Source organism: Rousettus aegyptiacus, unplaced genomic scaffold (genome assembly GCF_014176215.1).
Source record: "Rousettus aegyptiacus isolate mRouAeg1 unplaced genomic scaffold, mRouAeg1.p scaffold_m13_p_8, whole genome shotgun sequence".
Lineage (NCBI taxonomy): Eukaryota > Metazoa > Chordata > Mammalia > Chiroptera > Pteropodidae > Rousettus > Rousettus aegyptiacus.
Genome location: NW_023416311.1, coordinates 13,264,615 through 13,284,941, shown reverse-complemented (window position 1 = coordinate 13,284,941; position 20,327 = coordinate 13,264,615). Strand labels below are relative to the sequence as shown.

Here is a 20,327-nt window from a genome sequence, read left to right as displayed (position 1 = left end):
ATTTTTGTTAAGAAAACTTTGGTTATTTTGTAAATGTATCTTGGCTGTGATTTTTCAGACTCTCCTAGCTCTGTCTTGTATATTACTTTTTGGCCTCTTGTCTGGACTGGATATAGTTTCCCTTTTTTTAACTCCTCTCCTTTTTTGTTAAATCTTCCTTTCTATTTTGTGGTGGGATAATATACTTATAAATAAGGTACTTTAAAGTTTTGTTTGGGGTTATTTTGTGGAGGGGAATGAATTTGGGAGACTTTCCCCTAGTCCTGTTCAGTCTAATATGATAACCAAGAGACACTCATGGCTGTTGAGCACTTGAAATAGGGCAAGTTCAAGTTCAGATATGCTCTATCTAAGTGGGAAGCGCACAATGGATATGGAAGGCTTAGTATGGAAACAAGAATATAAAATGACTCAATAATAATTTTTTGACTGATACTATTTTAGATATATTGGGTTAAATAAACTTTTGTTAAAATTAATGTCACCTGCTTTTTAGATTTTTTTTAAAAAAATATGACTACTAGAAAATTTTAAATGACTTCAAAGGTCCCCAAGTTCACAATAGCTCTCTACTAGACAGTGCTGCCTCAGACATCTCTTTAACAAAAGCAGGTGGGGCTCTAGACAAAGCATCTTCTCCCATCCCTGCCACCAATATCTGCCTGCTCCTTTGCTTTCAGCTAATATGGGAATCACTTCCAAGTTTGGGACAACAGTGGACGCATTGCAAGAAAAAATTGTCAGCCTCCAGAAATCCAGGATGCAGGTCAGTGTCCCAGGCGGAAAGAGCTTTTATTAAGACGATGCCATGAGGCAAGCTGAAGGCAGACTCCATGACCCAGAACCAGGTGAAGCATTTGTCTTGTAGCTGAAAGGAGGCCTGGGGCAGTGGGAAGGCAGCTGCCCCCCTGTGGAGGTGAGGTGAACTGCTCCAGCTGGGGTCCCAGGGGGTGGGCGAGTGTCCTAGATGGCCGGTTGGAGATATCCCGGTCTGGTACACTTCTCAAGCCCCATCCTTGCCATGGCAACGTCAGAAAGTAGAGACCTTGGGTATCTGTCTCCCCCTTTTAGGAGGAGGAACTCGAGAGAGTTTGGGGCCACCAAATAGCAGTGATGAAGGATCACTACATAGTGCTGGACAGGACAGTGGAAAAGATCCAGATTCGCCTGGATGATTTAAAGGTTCGGAAGGCTGGGTGGGCCCAGGAAGGACACTGAAGGGATGGTTCCTCTTTGGGATATTCAGACCCTCCTCAAGGTTTTACAGATGTCCCGAAGGCAGGGAAAAATTGGTGGACAATTTCACTGGCAATTGCTTGAATAGGAAGTACACTTCAGTTAGAAACAAACAAACCCAGCCCCCTGCAACAAGCAGCACACACATAAGTAAACAGAAAAGCCTGAATGGTGTCTATCTTGTTGACCATTGGGTCACCCGGCCTTAGAAGGGTGCCTGGTCAGAGTGAAGGCTGAAGATGTGCTGAATGAATCAACGAATGAATAAGAGGATTTCTTGCGCCAACTGTTAGGCTTGTAACGTTTCTCCTCAACTGGCCTGTTTCTGAGCAATCAGCACCACGGAGTCTTTCCAGAACAGCAGAGTTGCTGACATGAGAGGCGCTGAGATGGATACAGAGCCCCTGCCAGGGGCTAACTCCAACAGACACCGCTCATGAGCCTGAGGGGTTCTGACTTGCTGAGCTGGATCTCAGGACCAGTCCAGTCCGTGCCTTGTCCCAGAGGTGTCCGAGACCTTCAGAGAAGGGATCAAGGTCATTCCCAGTAGCAGATGACCTTCCCCCAGAGTAGAAAGAGACACAATCTCAAACCAAACCACCCGAGTTGGTTTCCATGGGGTCTTCTGATTCCCATTGAGGGGGCTGTTGGTGGGATACATTAGGGTGTGGAGGGCAAAATGGGAGGACCAAGACAAGCCCTTGGCATATCTCCCCTCCAAAAATGGTCACCCAGAGTAATCCGGCCAGGACCCACACAGGGCAACTCGGACAGGAAAAGAGCTGCAAGGCAAATCAGTTTCCAGCCTAAGCACAGGGGAAAGGGAGATCTCCTGGACCATGTAGGCAGAAGAGACTAGTGATTCAGGCTCAGACCTTTGCAAGTGCTGAGATAGGAATCACATCTCCTGGCAACTCTGGGCTCTCTTTTAGTCACTGCTTCAAAAAGCCAGGTTGCCATGTCCTAGGAATATATTGGTGCCCTTCCTGGGTGGAGACTGGAGCTAGTCCATTCAGCACAGGGCAGGTAGGATGACAGAATCTGCCTCTAAGTAGTCATCGCCCCTTGAGAGAAGCTCGAGAGGATGAGACCCCACCAAACAATGCCAAATGGAGCAAGGCAGCCTTTGTCCCGACTTCCTTCCTGTCCCTCGTGCCAACAAGAATTAATTACCTATAAAAATTAATCCTGGAAGGACCTGGAACAGGGTTTTGTATACAATGCACGTTTCATTAAATATTTCTTCAATGAACATGTGCAACAGATCAGCAGCCTCATCTAGCCCTTCCAGTAGAGAAGTGAAGCGCTTGCAGACACATCTGGAATAGCTGTTACTGCTTTACCTGGCCGTCTGCGAGAACGTAACAGGCGATGCAGAGAATCCGCTTATTCATTCATTGAGTCATTCAGCCAATGCTAGTGCATCTTCACCCTGCACCTTCTTAAGCCCTGATGATACAGCAGTCAGCAGGACAGACACTGTCCAGGCTCTTCTGTGTTTGGAGGTAAGCAGTGGTTTTGTGTATTTAATCAAAGTATAATTTATGCACAGTGAAATGCCCAAGTCCGAGTATAAGAGGTGGATTAATTTTTGCCTATTCGTACACCCATGTCACCAGCATCCAGACAAGATGGAAACATCCATCACCTTAGAGTGCTTCTCTTCAAGTGTTTCCCACTCAGAACACAGCAGGACAATAAATGAGGACAGAACTCTTTCTTAATGACTCTGCGGGAAACATTATTTTCTCTTCACAAGTGGATGTGATGGAGCTTTGCATTAATGAGAATTAGGTTCAACTTTGAATAACATAAACTCCCAAATAACTGACTGAAACAATATAACTCAGAGAAACAAAGTCAGAGATAGTTGATCTAGAGCTGGTCTAGAATTCCATGGTCTGTGACTTCCTTTCACAAGGTCACCTCAAGGCTCTAGTCATTAACTCTAAATTCAAGCTAGCAGCAAAGAAGACACCTATCCACTTGTGTTTACACCTCAGTGGTCACACCAGGTCATAAGGAAGGCTGTGAAATATGATTCTAGGAGGTCAGATGCTCTCTAAAAGTTGGGGGTTCTATGGCTAAGGGTGAGAGGGAAACCAGGTATGAAGGGAGAAGTAGAAGACTATTTTCAGCTTTGGAAGAAAAGTGACTTCACCCTCTGGGGACATGGCCCAGAGGATGTGAGGCTCTTCCCAAGCAGGTTAGCTGTTGCTGCTGTCATAGGGAGAGTCTAGCAAGTGGAGAGAGGGTAGAATTAATGGAGGGAGTTGATTCTTCGTGGAGACATGGGGGTGAGATATGAGGAGTTTTCCCCAGACGTGGCATACAGTGTCTGTGGCATGTAAGTGCTTGGCTGATAAATAGACTGCAGTTCTTCCGGGACCCCAGTACAGATCAGAAGAGGTAAACTTGCCTTAAACATCTAGAAAGCCATTTGTTGATCAAGGTCACCCCAATAATTTAAAATCAAAATTAAGCCAAAGCATCAGCATTGATTTGTGTTTTCCTTTCTCAGGTCTGCTTTCCTGTGCAGCAAAGTTCCATGATGCCACCTCCAAGAGGACAGCTTGTCCCAAGTCCCACTTTCCTTTATTTCTGATCTGGCCACCTGGAGTTCCGGAGCCCACGCTTTCCCATGTGCCCACCCTACCTGCTGTCTTCCTGGCCTCATTGTCCCTTCCTGCCACATGGCAAGGGTGGAGGTGGGAGGCAGACATTACCCTTGGGGCTTCCAAGGGTGGTTGACATGCCCTTTGCTTCTGTTCTTAGGTTCTCCGTGCTCAAATAAAAAGCCTAGAAATGCAGAAGGCAGACAAAAGTATGATGGAGCAGGAATTGAGAGAGGTGAGTGAGCAGATTCCTATCCTCTTGCTCCCCCATCCTGAGCCCCAGCTCTCCGGTCCAGAGAAATGGAATCATCCAGCCCCAAGACAAAACCTGGCAGAGAGATTTCTGAGTCTCCTTCTACTTTTATTTGTATAGAAAAGCTGGGAAAGCTTCTCAAAAGTTGTCCCATCAACTCCTATTTTCAGTGACGCAGAATTAGTGACAGTTTGTTATGTGAACTTAAAAATCATGTCCCAACTTCTCTGTCACAGAAAACCTTGGCTTTGATCCGACCACTGTTTGAGCCAACTTGGAGCTCAGAGGTGAATTTAAGCCAAGGCTAGCTGTCCAAGGTTCCAGAACCAGACAAAATTGACCAAAGAGGTCTGATCTCCCCCAGCTTCCTCCTGCTCCCACCCCAGCAGCCCTGACTCCCTGAGTCCCTTCTCTCTCTAGAAAGCTGACAGGAGCGCTCTGGCAGGCAAAGCAAACCGAGCTGACCTGGAGACGGTGGCGATGGAGCTGAATGAGATGATTCAGGGCATGCTTGGCAAGGTCCTGTCCCATGAGGATGACTGGAGGAAGGCTGTGAAGCAGCTCAACAAGGACCTGGGCACCAAGGTGAGTTCCTATGTATAGTTTAGTACTTGTCACGTAACAAATTACCCTGTAATTTAGCAGCTTGAAACAACAAACTTTCAGTCTCTGAGGGTCAAGAATTTGGGAGTGGCTAAGCTGGGCAGCTCAGGGTCTCTCATGAGGTTGCAGTCAAGATGACATCTGGGGCTGGAGGAATCGCTTCCAAGATGATGTCCTTACATGGGTTGGACAAGATCCCTCACTCCCTGATCACATGGGCTCCTTCATAGGGCAGCTGATTTCCTCCAGAGCGAGTGACCCAGAAGAGCAAGACAGACGTAGCTTCTACATTTATCACCTAGAAATCTGTAAAGAAGAGCTGTTCCTCATCAGTTTGAGGTGATTACCCTGAAATATGGTTCTTTGAGGAAAAGCAGGAACTATGATGAAGTATTTCCCTTAATGACCAGTTTTCAGGGTAAGATATTGGTGGAATAGCCATGTCTAATACATGGTAGCAAGTGAAGGTTTCTATTTTTATTGATTTCTTTTTAATGAGTGTCACCATAAATCATGGATTTTTATATACTCAGTTTGTTCAATCAGTTATGTTACTACTTATTTTGTCATTCTCATGGTCTCATCATTGGCCTGAGAGGTGGCTTCTGAGCCCTTCAACTTGACCCTTCGTCATCAGATAGCTGTCTTGTTTTCTTAAATGACAAGATGTTCCAGGCTTACTGCCAGCATTACCTTCCTCAGACCTGAACTGGCCACATCTCTATGGCGTTCTGGTTCCTTTTAGTGGGAATCATGTTTAGAGACCAAAATCTGGACACTGGAAGGAACTTTAAAAATTCAGAAGTCCTACTGTGAAAAACAGTCTGGTAGTTTCTCAAAAAGTTCAACAGAATTACCACAGTATCCAGCATTTCCACTCCTAGGTATTTGCCCAAGAGAAACAAAAAATTATGTCCACGTAAAAACTCATACGAGAATGTTCATGGTAGCATTATCATAATAGCCTGATGTCCATCAACTGGTGAATGGACAAACGAAATACAGTCTAGCCATAAAATAAATTATTCATTCCATAGAAAGGAATGAATGCTATAACCTGGATAAACGTTGAAAACATATTCAGTGAAAGAAGCCAGACACAAAAGGCCATAGATTGGCTATTTCCATTTATATGAAATGGTTGGAATAAGCAAATCTATAGAAACAGAAAGTAGATTAGTGATTGCCTATACCTGATGGCTTGGGGGGACATGAGGGGTGCCTGCTAATGGGTATGAGGTTTCTTTAGGGAGTGACGAACATGTGGTGATGGTTGTACAACTCTGTGACTATACTAAAAGTCATATACTTTTACACTCAGTATTTACTGAATGTATACTTTACACTCAATATATGTGTTGGATGTGTGAATGTCGGGTGTCTGGGGACCATTGGGAGAGATGTTTGTCAGGCCCACAGGCCTGCACTTGAGCACAGGGATTGCCTTATCGTTTGGGGGCAGTAACTAAGGGTGTTTCTTCCCTTGGCTGCAGGGAAGCTCACTGGGCACCTCCCCCCTAGCAATAGCATGCATTAGGGGTACGAACCTTAACCCAAGCTTTGTTGGTTCTTTCTCCATAACCACCCCACTTTTTCTGTTCCATCTGGTTATATTCTGTGTAACTTGGCGGGTTACTGCAGATACTTTTCTGGAGTGATGCAGGGTGTGAATTAAAATTGACTAAACAGTCTTCTTCCCTCTGGTTGTTCTAGCTGACCCACAAGGATTTGGACAATCTAAAGAAAGACATCGAGGAGGTCTGGCAATTAGTCAGGAAGCTGCTGATAGAAGGCCTCCGGTTCGACCCCGACAGTGCTGCTGGCTTTAGAAAGTGAGCCCTTCACTGAGGCCAGGGGGCCCTCTCTGGGGAGGAGACAAGAGGGGGGTCCCAGAGGATTCTGGGAACAAGCATTCCAGACCTAGAGACATGGGGAGAGGAGGCCAGGCTTCCCAGCTGAGTGTGGAAAGGGGTCGGGATGGGCTGAGAGCACAGGTACTCAGAGGGGGGTCACCCTGGCCTGGGCTGGCAGAGGGGGCTCCAGGAGCCCATCTGCCCCAAAGCCCTTTTGCCACAAATAAGGAAACCAAGACTCAGAGAGGGAAGGGGCCATGCAGATGGCCACCTGGGGGAGGGGGTCTGTGACCAGAGCCATGCCCCTTAATCCTATCCAGACAGCACCCCAGGCAGAGGGACTCTGCTTCTGGGGGCTCCTATTCTTAAATCACCCCTCATGCCCCCAATGTCCACCATGAAGGGGGGTTTCCAGAAGGTCCCTGGTTTTAAAGACCTCCATTATGTTTGGGGCGGGGAGATAAACTACACACACTTTAATTTCCCACCTCTGCTCCAGGACGCTGCAGAAAGCAGTCAGCAGGGACCAGCAAAGCTGAGCAGAGTTGGGCCAGGCCAGTGGGTATAGGATGTAGAAGGAAGTTCTGGCCCTGAGGTAGAGACAGACCTGCAGCCTCCCCTAAGCACTGCCCGGGGAGGGAGTGGCCTCACAGACCCTGGCTGGGGCGCCACAGCTAACCACTGCGTGTCTCCCAGGAAACTGTTTGAGCGGGTGAAATGCATTTCCTGCGACCGGCCTGTGGAGATGATGACTGGCCCGTGAGTACAGCCACCAGGCGGCACCCTCTCTCTTCTGGATGCATGTGAGAGCACACAGACACACACACACCCCAACCCTATGTGTCTGTGAGGCTCAAGAAACGTCATTGATATGCACATCCACGTTCTGTAGATGTCATTTCGTTTGTTCCCTGTCCGTGGGTGGGCTAGCGTCATTTCTTTTTTCACCAGCCCTTGTCTGGTGCCCACTGTCCCAGGGAATGGGTCGACGCCAAAAGAAAAGGGATAGAAGGAAACTGGGGGAAAGCAGGACTTTGTGAGACTTTTTTTTATAGGTATTTTTATAGTCTATTTTTGGAGGCGAAATTCACATAACATAAAATTAACCATTTTAAAGCGAATGATTCAGTGGCATTTAATTTATTTACCATGATGTAAATAAATTCTCGAATTCCAAAACTTTTTTTTTTTGGTCCCCAAAGGAAACCACAGACACATCGCCCCCTCCTTGAAACTACTTTCTGTCTGTAGATTTGCCTAACCTGGACATTTCATAGAAACGAAATCATACACTACGTCGTCTCTTGCATCTGAGCAGAATGTTTTTGAGGCTCATCCACGTCGTAGCCTGTGTCAGTGCTTCATTCCTTTTTATGGCTGCATAATATCACCTTGTATGGATAGACTACATTTTGTCGATCCATTAATAATGTTGGTGGACATTGGGTTGTTTCCACCTTTTGGCCTTTGTGAATAGTGCTGCTACGAACATATATTTGTTCCAACACCTATTTCCAATTCTTTTTGGGTATAAACCCAACCATGGAAGTGCTGAGTCATATGGTTAACTTTCTGAGGCGCTGCCAAGCAATACTCTAATAGAGTTTAAGAGCTGGATCTTGTAATACCCACAGTCTGTGCGGTGCGAGCCTGGCCCTGCTGACCCATGAAGCTCATCAACGCCCCTGTGCCAGTCCATGTTTATGGACGGGCTTTGGAGCTATATCCAGAATTTTCTTTCGAACAACAGATCTCTAGTTGTAGCATTATTTATAATAGTAAAAAAAAAAAAAAAAGGGAAAAAGAAAACAAACTGAAGTGGTCAATGAGTTACCGTATGTTCATATCAGCCAAAACAGATCATGTCGTAGAAGAACACCATACAGTGGAACCTTCCAAGATGCAGAAATGTTCTGTAGCTGTGATGCCCAGTGCAGTAGCCGCTGGCCACGTGTGGCTGTTGAGCGCTTGAAATGTGGCTAATGCAACTGAGAAACTGAATTTGAAATTTTATTTCAATTTGGTTAATTTAAATGTAAATTTAAATAGTCACCTATGGCCAGTGGCTACTGTAAACCACCACTCAGATCAAGATGTAGAACAGTTCCGGCTCCTCAGAAGGCTGAGGTTTTACTTTATTTTTTGGTTGAGGAAAATACACGTAACATAAATTAACCATTTTAAGCAGGTGGTTTAGTGGCATTTTATATATTGACAAGAGCTGTGAGCCACCGCCTCTAGTGTGCTAGAACGTTTTCGTCACCCCGGAAGGAAACCCCTTACGCATTAGCTGTCACTCCCATTCCCTTTCCCCTCCAGGTCCTGGCAACCTCCAGTCTGTGTCCTGTTTCTAGGGTTTACCTATTCCGGTTTTAGATTTTATAATCGGAACAGTTGTTTTTTATGACTTACAAAGATTATTAGGGCTCCCCAGAGCAGCCTTGTTTCAGGCCACATTTGAGGGTGGCCTTCCTGGAGGAGGTGCCCAGTGTTAGCCATGTATGCCTCCCACTGAGCTCTTGTCCTCCAACAGGCATCTCATCACCATCCGCAAGGCCCACCTGCTGTCACAGCGGCCAGCCAGTGCCAATAGCTATGAGTACCTGCAGCGGCAACAGATGAGGTAAGCAGGCTGGGGGCCTGCCCCACGAAGGTCACTCAGGACCCAGTCCCAGGATCCAAAGCTAGTCCCAGCCATCTGCAAGGGAGACAGATGTTCTGGGACTTGGCCAGGACAGCAGACAGGTGCGTGAGATGATCATGGAGGAGAGGAACAGACATGTTTTTTGAGCAACCGTTATGGGGCAAGGACCATTAGGGGAGAGTTTCTCATTTAAATCTCATGACCTCCTACAAGCCGGGATTAATACGCCTGATTGCTACTGGAGGATGTAATGACCATGGGTTCTCGGCGAGGCTTGCTATGGCCAGACATTGCACTAAGCATTTCGACAGTTCATTAAATCCTTACACCTGCCCTCTGTGGTGTATTCTGTTGTTATCCCATTTCACAGTTGAAGAAATTAAGACTCAGAGAACTTAAGTGACCTGCTCAAGGTCAAAGGTAGTGAGTGGCAGAGCTGGTACCTAAACCTGAGGATTTCCGATGGACCCAGCTGGCACCCTGGGTCCCAGCTCTGCACCTCACCCTCCTGACACCCCACCACTTCATGGTGCTTCTCACCCCAGACCTGTGCGTATGTCTAGCCAGGTGAGGGGAAAACAGCTAAACAGTAACCATGGCCACACAAAGTGGGGAATGGGACATGGGAGGCCTGTACCCACCGTCCTCACTTCCCTTGCATGACTCTTTCTGGAGATCAAGGGGCTAAGAGCATGCACCTGGCAGGCCAGACCAGGCCTCCAGGGATGGCTGTGGTCTGGGGGAAGGCAGGCCTTGATTTTTTTCCCTCTGCCCCAACTGTGCCTATCTCTATCCACCCACCAGGCCCCAGGCCTGCCCAGCTGTACCACCCAAACAGCTGGAGGAAATTCCAGTCTTCCCTCCCTGCTGGCCAGGTCCTCAGAGCCCATCTTGAGGCTCCTCGGAGACAGGGGGGGTCTCCAGGTGGCTGCTGACCCCACTGTCCTGCCCCAGGGAACAGCATCATCTCCAGCAGCTCCAGGACCTTGGAGACCATGAGGATTGGAGCGACGGCCCTGGGAATGATGCTAAGCTCAAGTCATATAACTTGTCGACACTCTACCCCTATGGGGACCCCGAAATGATGGACTATGACACTGTGAGTCAGTCTGCAGCCTGGGCAGCGGGTGACCCCAGGGAGGCCATGCTCTGTCTGCTGGGCCTCTGTATGTACTAGGGAGGCTCGAGGACACTCCCTGACCTGGGGCATGGGCTGTCCAACAGGCGGAGGTGGACATCCTTGGAGTGGACGGGATCCTGTACAAGGGCCGAATGAACAACCAGGATGGGGCACGGCCACTGACCGGTGTGGAGGAGCTGGCTGGTGAGGGGCGTCAGGCCTTCCTGGGTACCGCTGCCCGGTGTCCTGGCTTCACTGGGCAGTGTGAGGGGCTGCAGGCAGGGCCCACAGCCGGCACCCTTTTTGAGCGGGAGCGGGGGGGGGGGGTCTTCACATAGCCACTTGCAAAAAATGGGGTCCTACTGTATGCCAGGCACTGTACCAAGTGCCAGGGAGACAGAGGGGAGTAAAAATATGAGCTGTTCTCCTGGGGTCTCTCTACAGGAGTGGGAGAAGCAGGCTGTAAGCAGATAACCAAAGGTGAGGATAAATAGCCGACCTGGAGGACCTTGGCACAAGAACAGCTTGTTGCAAAGGACACAGGCCTAAGGAGAGGTGCCACTGCCCCCACCAAAGATGAGAGTCCACCTGCAGTGCAGAGATTAACCCAGGATGCTCTCATCTCAAAATCCTTCACTTAATTACATCTGCAAAGACCTTTTCTCCACATAAGGCTACGTTCACAGGTTCAAGGGGACATGTCTTTTTGGGGGCCACCATTCAACCCACTACAGGTCCTCCCCCTGGGCCAGGCTGGGTTTCAGGGACCACCAGGCAGTATAATAACAATGGCGGCTAATATTTAATGATGCTGACTTCTTGCCAGGCCCTACAGCAACCTGGCGAGGCCTTACAGTAAATGAGGTAAGGGCATCCTTGGCAGAGGGGCCAGGAAGATCTTATACACCTGGCCTTTGTCCCTAGTCATTCACCAGGCAGCGCCCCTCTCCCCATAGAGGGAAGGGCTTTTCTCCCCATGGCTCATTCATTCTCAAGATGCCCAAGCAGCAGAGCAGGACTGAATCCTGACACCTCAACTGCTTTATTCCTGCTTAGGGGCAACAAAGTCTAGCATTAGAAACCAATTAGAAGCCTACCTGTGGCCAGATTTTTTGACCAGTATGCTCTTAGCACTCATTTGTTTACTTGAAAGAACAGTCTAATCCAAAACAATCACTATCCAAACCTAAACTAGCCATGTGAGCCTCTCCCGGGTCCAGCTTGGTCCCAACTGCATTTATCTGTTCATCCTACTGTGTCCACTTGGTACTGCGGTGCATCCAGTCCTTTACCAGCATCATGGGCGTCACAGAGGGGTGTCCGTCCAGCCCATGGTCTCCAGATGCCTGCACTGTGGTCAGGAGCTCCAGCCGGGGCAGAAGAACTTGATCCCCAGGGAGCGATGCCCCTAGCAGGAGTTGGGTGGACGGTTGCTGAGGTGGGCTGTCGGCAGGCTGGACTTTCAGAGACTCTCTGTGGAAGGAAGGCTAAGTACGGGCAGGACTCAGGAGGAGGCCGCAGGGGTGCTGAGGCAGGAGACAGACCCGAGGGAGTAGGAGATGCTTCTTCAACCCCTGTGACCCCCACCAGCTTTGCATGAACTGCCTAAAACATGCCCCTGACTTGGCCCTTCCCTAGTTCAGAACCTGTCAGCTTTCTGTGGCTGCTGTAAGGAATTACCACATACTGAGTGGCTTAAAACAACCCAGACTTTGTCTTAGTTCTAGAGGACAGAAATCCGAAGTGAGGCTTACAGGCAGGGCTGGTTCCTTCGGAGGCTCTAGGAGAATTCGTTTCCTTGCCAGTTCTACCTCCCAGAGGCCTCCTGCATTCCCTGGCTTGTGGCCCCTTCCTCCGTCTTCAAAAGGCATCACCCTGACTTCAGCTTCCATCCTCACATCTCCTTCTCTGACTCTGACCCTCCAGCCTCCCTGTGATTGCATCAGGCACAGCTGGATAATGCAGGATTATCTCCCAGTCTCAAAATCGTTAATTGAATCACATCTGCAAAGTATCCTTTGCCACAAAAGATGACATTCACAGGTTCTGGAGATTAGGACACAGACATCTTGTGGAAGGGCATTGCCCTCAGAGTCTGGATCCCTTGGTTGATCTGAAGGGCCACTTGGCCACTGGCCTCATCTGTCTCCTCCCTTCAGCCTCATGGAACTGCTCACTCACTCTCTCTCAATGAGCCAGGCTGTTTCTCACCCCTGGGCCTCTGCACATGCTGTGTGCTCAGCCTGGAGCCTCTGGAGAACCTTTCCCATCTGCCAGGGCTCAGGTATGTCCTCCAGTCGAGAGTCTCCTGGCTTATGTAGAAGCAGGAAAGCTCAGAGGAGAGACCAGGAGGAACAGGTTTTGAGGTCAGGTGGTGAATTCAAGTTTGGACATGTAGAGTCCAAGCTCGTGGGGGATGTCAGAGAGTGCTGGGTGAGCAGTTGGGCTTCCAGGCCTTGGTGAGTCTTTGAACTTGTACCCTGAGCTTACCTCCCTTACCTTGAAAGGAAGCAATGTGATAGTCTCACTGGTCTGCTGGTTGGCAGGTTCCGCCTCTGACCTGTGGAGGGATCCAGGTGCCAACTGGGGATCAGAGTGGGGGCCAGGGAGCACCCCTTAGCCAGGCATTTGCTCTTGCATAGAACCCATAAAGCACATGGGTGGTGGTTCTAAACTCAGGTTCGAGGAACATGGCCCCAGCTATCTGGATCCCAGAGGCTCATGGGGAATCTAGGTGGTCCCAGTTGGGTCCTCGAGGTCATAGACCCTGCAGCAGAGTTAAGGAATGCAGGAGGTTTGGAGGGGGAGGACATTAACAAAGAGGAGGAGGAAAGGGAGGGAGGAGGCAGAGACCCGCAGACAGTGCACGGACTGGATAAGGTCCAGAGCAGCCTGGGGAGAGCTTCTGGGCAACACTGCCCAACAGATGCCCAGGCCTTGTGCCCCTATCACTGGTAGGAAGTGCTGCCAGACTCCAGGTGCTACCAAGTGAAGGCTGTCAGCTCCCTGCGCTTCCTGCAGCTGAATGAGTTTTGTCTTGAAGGGAGATCCATGAGGCACTTTCTGCTGCCACATGGCCCTGATCATTCCTGAGCCCTTGTTGGTGCCAGGCGTGATTTGGAAGTCACCAGGAGAAACCCAGTGTAATCAAAGTTACTGCTTCCTTAGAGTTTTTACTCCGTGGGATGGTGAGATGTAAATGAGTAAATTCAGCAAGTGAATAAGATGAAACATGGGAATGGAGAGAATGACCAGGGAGAGGTCATTCTCAGATGTCCGTTGTCATTCTCACAGAAGGGTTATTTGAGGTAGGACTCATCAGGGGACAACCAGGGAAGGACATAGCCATCCATGCAGAAGAAACAGTGGTGTCCTGAATGGGAAGGAGCTTGGTGACCCTGTAACTTGTGCTGGTGCCAGGCTTGGGGCTTCACCTTCAGACCCCTGTGCCTAGCTCAGGCACCTGTGAGTCCCTCCCCACTGTCCGTGGCCTATTAGGAACCAGCCGCACAGCAGGAGGTGAGCAGCAGGTGAGCAAGTGAAGCTTCATCTATATTCGCAGCCACCTCCTCAGCTCCACCTCAGATCGTGGGGCATTGGATTCTCATAGGAGCACTGGTTGATCCCTGGTGCCAGAAAGGCTGGGAACTGCTGAGGCAGAAGACAGTTTGGGTGCAGGGCCTCCAGGGAGGAGCCAAACTCTGGAAGAGCCCCCACCCATTCCTGCCTCTTCCCCTCTCTTTTTCACTAAGCCGCGAAGGTTCCTCATCCCCCGACTCGAAACCTGTACACGCGTTTTGGTGCCATCCACCCCTGTGAGTACCTGCCCCTCAGCTCCCTGTCCCAGCTAGGATCCTGGCCTGGTCGCACAATCCCAGCTTGGGGCTCTGCTGCCCCACCTCATCTATCTCGCACCTGCTCTGACTCTGCCAGGGCCCGCAAGCAGCTCCCCGGCCAGGCCTCCAGCTGTTCTGGGCTCCTGTTTCACCCTTCAGCCAGGCTTCCTGGCCCATGTGCTGTCCCAGGGGCCCAGGCCTGGTGTCTGTCCCCAGGTGTCCAGTTAGCTTCAGGGGTGGGATAAGGGAGCTCATTCATTCCCCTGGGCCTCTTTGCCAAGGGCCCTATGAGCCAGGCTGGGAGGACTGAGCTCACCTGATATTGCTATGGGCCAGGCATCCGTGGGTGCTTTACAGTGTCCAGAGCTCTCTTCCTTCTCATCAAGTCCTTAACCCGGGTGGGGGAGGTGAGGACTGGCAGCCCATTTGAAAGAGGAGAGAGCTGAGGCACGGTGACCCTGGGCTGGGGAATGTGCTTTATTGTGGGTCGCCCTCTCCCCCCGCAGGAAGTTTAACGTGCCAGAGACTAGGTGAGCACAGTGAAGCACTTCCATCTTGGGGCTTCTCTCCTTAGTGGGGATGAACCCGTCAGGCCAGCCTCTACCCAGAATGTTCTTGGGGCAAGTCATGGGTCTCTCTTGCCCCTCCCAGCCCTACACCCCCATGCTGGCATCTACTCAGCCCCCTCGGGCCGCCGCCCAGTGACACCCGCTCGTCCTCCGTCTCTGCCGCCCTTGCCACTGCTGCCACCGTTGATGCCATCCCTGCAGGAACCCCAGCAGGCCCCAGGGCCCACCAGGCACTCAAGGCCTCAGCGCCTCGTGTCACGAGCCAACACGCAGCCGGCCTAGGAGACCACCTACCTGTGAGCTCTGTGCCCTGCACCCCCATCGTCCCCTCCGCTACCCTCAGTCGCTGAGAACAAGCCCTGATTCTGGCCCAGGGAAGGAGCAGGGACTCTGGACGTAGGGGAGGGGTCTCCACAAGGGACTCATTTTGACCCAGTGGCTGTTTTCACTCTCTGCATGTAAAACCACATTACACGATCCTCCTCATCCTACATTTCATGGAGAACACAGCTTTCTAGATTGAATTTTCTACTAAGTCAATTTAATTCCTTGACCAATCTTCAATACAACGCAGTTAAAGTAGTTTTAAAAAAACAATCACTTTCCTTTTTATTTTGTTGAAATGATTTTATCAGAATCAGTTCCAGTTCCAGCTCCTGCTGATACCCATTTTCTTTGGGGGACCATTATTTCTACTAGGACCAACTTTCTTATGGGAACCAAAGTCTACTGTGTGCATTTTAAAAAAATGAGTTGATTATTTCCACCAGAAATTACTGTTGTGAATTGGATATTTAAAGAAGCTGATTGTTTATATTTACTTCTGGCTAATCCCTGAGGAACTCTGAGTGATGCCCCTGCAATCCATCAGGACTGCTCCGTCCCACCCCGGGCTGGGGTCCTGTGACCTGTCTGGTTCCCGGGCTAACTGCCCATTTGCCTGGTGGAACAGAGTAGCGCAGAGCAGAGCTCACACCTGCAGTCCCGCATCCTGCATGCCCAGCTCGATTTCTTCCCCTTGGGTGGCACATCCATCCCTCCTCTTTCTTCGCCCTCCTTCCCCCTTCCTAGCTTGTTCAGTTGTGCTCTCTGTCTTTTGTGTACTTCTGACACTTCTATCACATTTCACAAAGACTAAAAAAATTTCCCTCTGTGCAGTTTTGGGGCATAACTCCCCCCCAACGTCCACTAGAGGCCCCTGGGATCGCAGAGTGAGTCAGGAGGCAGGGTGGGGGGTGAGCTGTCCGGGAGTCTGACCTGGGGGAGGACTGGGGGCTCCAGGCTCTGTCGTGAAACTAGCATGGAACCTGGTGGCCCCTGGAATCCAGGGACACTATGTGCCCGCTCCCTTCCTAATGGTCCCCCAGCCCTTCCGCCAGCTCCTTACCCGCGACCACTCCCAGCCCCAACTTTTCTTTTCTTTCTCTAGGGACCGTGTCCAAATGAGGCCAAGCTCTTCTGACCCAGGTCCATGCTGCCTTGGTGCCGCCTCGGTGGGCACTGGCGGTACAGCCCCAGCCTCCAGCCCAATGTCACAGATGAGTATTTTTGCAACTTTTCCCCAGAATAAAATTTTTCATCTTTCATCTTTCTGACTGTGGATGAGAATGACTGGCCCGGTGTCCTCTGTGGAGGGTGGCCTTGCCTGTCCCACGTGGGTGGGTGCATCTACTGGTCCCTCCTTGGGCCACCACCCAAGGGTCAGCCTCTCAGAACCACCATGGCTGATCCTGAGCGGAGAACTGCAAACAACCTCCTCTCTTCTGACACGCTTCCCACTGTGGCCAGGTGCCCTGAGCTGCCCCAGGCCTGTGTGGTGGGCAGGTCAGAGGGGGGTCTGTGGGCGGGGGCGTGGCTTGCCAAGGTCGCACAGTGAGGCCTCAGCCCTCTGGCCCCCACACCAGGATGACTATACTTCTCAGGTGCTGTAGCAGGTATGAAGGCCCAACTTCCATCATGTCTCCAGAGGCAGGAAAGGGAGTTGTGACCTGAGCTCAGACAAACAGAGAGCTTGGGCCTCCTGGGGAAGCATTCCATGCCAGCACTGTCTCCTGAAGCCTGGCATGTGGACACTCACAGGCACCAGAGTGTGACTCTCTCAGCCCCTCAGAGCTGCCCTCCCAGCCATTTCTGAGTTTACATCGGAATTGATGCTTGAGTTGGTTTCTGTAGCCAAGGGAGTGAGGAGTGAGGCCCAGGTAAGTCACTGTGTAACTGTTTGCAGTCTGATAGGCCCCTTCAGTGTTCTGGAAGATGGGGAACCACAGTCCCAAGTGCAGGCAGCCAGGGGTGGGTCCTGTCCCCCGTGGGGGTGGGGAAGCTAGCCTTTGGCCTGGTCCCAGGTGGAGACCAGGCAGAATCCTTGCCAAGGACAGTGGCAGAACTCCCTTTCCTGGACCTAAAGGCCTTAGAAACTGGGCAGGCAGTGCTGTGCTCACTCCCAGGGCATCTGCCTCCTGGAGGGTGGCTTACCCCATCCCAGCAGGGGGAGGGGCTTGAGGATTGGACAGAACCAGGGATGGAGTCAACGGAGTGGGCATTTTGGAAGGTTCTGGGTCCAAACTCCTCCTCTGTAAAGGGCACTAAACATCCTGGCCTGGGACACAGCAGCAGGGCCAGGCTGGCAGCGAGTAGTGTGACCAACTATCCTGGTCCTCCTGGGAGTGAGGGGGGTCCCTGGAACTTTCAGTTTTAAGATAGAAATGAATTGGTCATATAGGGAGGGAGGCATGTGGACTGGCTGGGTATGTGGGGCTGCATGAATGAGCTGAACAGTAAGGGGAGGAGGATGCCACTTGCCAAGCAGAGGGTCCTACCTCGAGGTGCTGCTAGAATGGAGATGCTCTGTGGTGACCACCCTGCACCCCCAAACCCAGCCCCTCAACCTACCAACACAAGTCACAGGGTCTCTGAACATGTTCTCTCTTTTGATGACCACAAACTCATTAACCCTAAGGTAAAAACAACCAAAAACAGTAAACGTGTCCCAAACAAGATGATCTACATTGGAAAAAGGCACCCTAGTTCCCAAAACAGGCTGCTAGAAGGTGGCAGTGGAGGCACTGGAGGGAGAGCCTTCTGTGCAGGGGCTTCTTAGGGACACTGACATCAGCACACACTGGTCCCGCTGTGTCCATCACCGCCATCTTGGCTGGCTCGACCTCTAACTTTGCATGGATTTAGGACTCTAGGCAGAGACCCTCCAAACCCCACACAGTTGCCGGAGGGGGCCTTCTCTTCTCCCTCCTCCTCCGCTTGCTCATAGCTCCATCAGGATCTGGAGGAAATATCCCCACCAGTATTTGCAGCTGTTATTCCCCAGATGAGAAATGGCCCCAGAAAGCAAGGCAGAACTCTGCCAACAAGCTCCGAGCACGTCGTGCTGTGCCACTGACAAGGCCTTGGCCACCCTGGAAGTGGGCCCAGCACCGCCCCAACCCCAGAAAGAGCAGTGTTCTTTTAAGGTTCATTTGAAACACATATATTGCCCAGACACAAGCTGTGCCTAAGCAACCAGAGACCTTTACAAATGCAGGAATTGGAAATAGCTTTGCCTCAAAAGATCTTTTGGCTAGCCCAGGCAGCCTCCCCAGCACTGACACTGGGAAGTAACTGGAGTCAAAGCCTGTCTGTCCTGATTTGAGTCCTGCTATGAAAAGCTCCTCAGAGACCTCCAGGGCCACAGCAGCTGCCCCACCTCGCTTACCACCAGGTTTGTGGGCCAGCCTTGGAAACAGCATGGTTTTCTGCAACCGGCACAATGTGTTCTCAGAGAACCTGGAAAGACCCTAGGGACCCTGAGCAATCCTGGGAGCATCTCTGTCATCCAGAGAATCTCGCGAAACAAGCCCATCTTTTTAAAGCTGTCTGAAAGAGAAGCCCAGCCTGCCCGCAGAAAGCGTTACAGAGTCGCCATTCATCACCATTTGCCCCTCCCCCATGGAGCAAAGTATTTACTTTCAAGGATCCTCTTGGGAAAGCAAAATCCCCTTTAAAGATTCCAGCCGATTCTGAGACGAGTTGGACACACACACACATCCGTGGTGACCAGTGGAGTGGGCTATCTGGCCAGGGGAAGGCTGGCTGTGTCCCTACCGTGATGATTGTCTTCAGCCAGTTGAGGGAACTCAGGCAATATTGCAAATTTCCAAGATGAGCCAGAAGTGAGGCTTCTCATGTAAAATCTCCTGATTTGAAAATGTTTAACCAATTCAAAAAGGTGTAAAGGACCATGAAAGCCAAACCACACACAGCGGGATTGTGAGTTCGCAACCCCCACTCCCCCCAAGATAACCGTGCCCTGATCTTTCAACAGCAGACCAGAGGTCACAGCCACTGCATGTCACCTCTGGAGGCAAGACCTTCATTCTCACGTGCTGCTCTATACCTTCTTCAGAAATGAGACTTGCAGAGCTCAAATCACAATCACATTCTTTTAAGCAAATGGTGTCCTTTAGAGGAGAATTTTGAGCTCCAATCAGGTCTTGCAGGCAGGTAGGAGGTGACCAAGCCCAGAAGAGGCTGGACTTTGCGGTAACAAGGCCGATTTTCCCAGAAGGTGCTCAAGGATGAAGGCCAGCTGAGCCTGGCTATAAATTGAGTCTGTTCCATTTGTACACCAGCACCTTATTTTAGCCAGTTTACACTTGACTGTGCAGTAGGTGGTTATTGACGCCTTCAGTTTTATTCCTAAGCTTCCAGGCTTGGAGAAGTTAAAAAAGGTTCCAGGTTGTGTCACACTCAATTTGAGGGCAGGTGGTGTCTGTGTGGGCACACCTCTCATTCCCCTCCCAAGTTTGTCCAGCCCACTTCTGCAGCCATTCCCTTGCTGTGAGAGGTTCTGACATGTGGCCCCCAGCACACCTGACAGGGCCTCTACATTGCTGGAAAAGTACTTCAGTCCCCAGGCCGATCTCTAGCCCTGCCTTCTACAGCTAGAGTCCATCCTTTTAAAGTATGGAATTGAATGGTTTTAGTTTGTTTACAAGTCCATTATCTGGGTGTGTTTATACTGTCAGGGCCTCCTCCCAGAGATTCTGACACTGTGGGCCCAGGAGTCTGGGGGTGCTTGTCTTTTGGTGGAGCTCCCAGGAAGCTACACTGTGCAGCCAGCTGTGGGACCATGGTCTTGACCAGGGGTTCTTCCTAGGGGTGGGGGTTATTTTGCACCCAGGGACGTTTTGCCATGTCTAGACATTTTTGGTCGTTACAACTGTGGGAGCTACTGGCATCTAGTGGGTAGAGGCTGGGATGCTGGCCAACATCCCCCAGTGCACAGGATTTTGCCCGTGTTCAGTACCCAGGTTGGGAAAACTGGACCTATAGGAACCTCAAGCCCCTTCCAGCCTAATATAGCCCCCTTGGACCTCCAGGCCCAGCCCACAGGGCCCCAGAAAAAGAAATGGGGCTTACTTCCAACAGATCAACACTTAAAAGGGACATTTCTCAAACTGGGGCCTGAGGTCCCATCTCTAACAAGCTCTGGGTGATACTACTGGTCTGGGGGCCACACTTTGAGCAGTGAGGGTACATAGTTCCCATACAGGCTACCCATGGGCCTGCCTGGGGTTGAGCCCCCATTGCCTCTAGGAATGCAAA

General features: G+C 50.6%; 1 protein-coding gene across 6 annotated transcripts in view; it reads left to right on the top strand.

The window, feature by feature from the left end:
- The window catches only part of CUNH16orf96 (chromosome unknown C16orf96 homolog), a 46,479-nt gene extending 30,190 nt beyond the window's left edge, over positions 1 to 16,289 (top strand). For 4 of the 6 annotated variants that reach the window (XM_036225339.1, XM_036225336.1, XM_036225338.1 and 1 more), the window contains 11 exons: positions 681 to 766; positions 1,072 to 1,182; positions 4,012 to 4,086; positions 4,525 to 4,689; positions 6,421 to 6,539; positions 7,257 to 7,319; positions 9,094 to 9,183; positions 10,159 to 10,303; positions 10,429 to 10,528; positions 10,769 to 10,804; positions 14,077 to 14,770. In XM_036225339.1, coding sequence (XP_036081232.1) covers positions 681 to 766; positions 1,072 to 1,182; positions 4,012 to 4,086; positions 4,525 to 4,689; positions 6,421 to 6,539; positions 7,257 to 7,319; positions 9,094 to 9,183; positions 10,159 to 10,303; positions 10,429 to 10,528; positions 10,769 to 10,804; positions 14,077 to 14,405 — 1,319 coding nt within the window. In that variant the 3' untranslated portion in view covers positions 14,406 to 14,770. Of the gene's footprint in view, positions 1 to 680; positions 767 to 1,071; positions 1,183 to 4,011; positions 4,087 to 4,524; positions 4,690 to 6,420; positions 6,540 to 7,256; positions 7,320 to 9,093; positions 9,184 to 10,158; positions 10,304 to 10,428; positions 10,529 to 10,768; positions 10,805 to 14,076; positions 14,771 to 14,811; positions 15,026 to 16,158 lie in introns of those variants that run through there. The other 2 variants (XM_016166580.2, XM_016166581.2) reach the window with 2 other exon arrangements.
- The last annotated feature ends 4,038 nt before the right edge of the window (positions 16,290 to 20,327 follow it).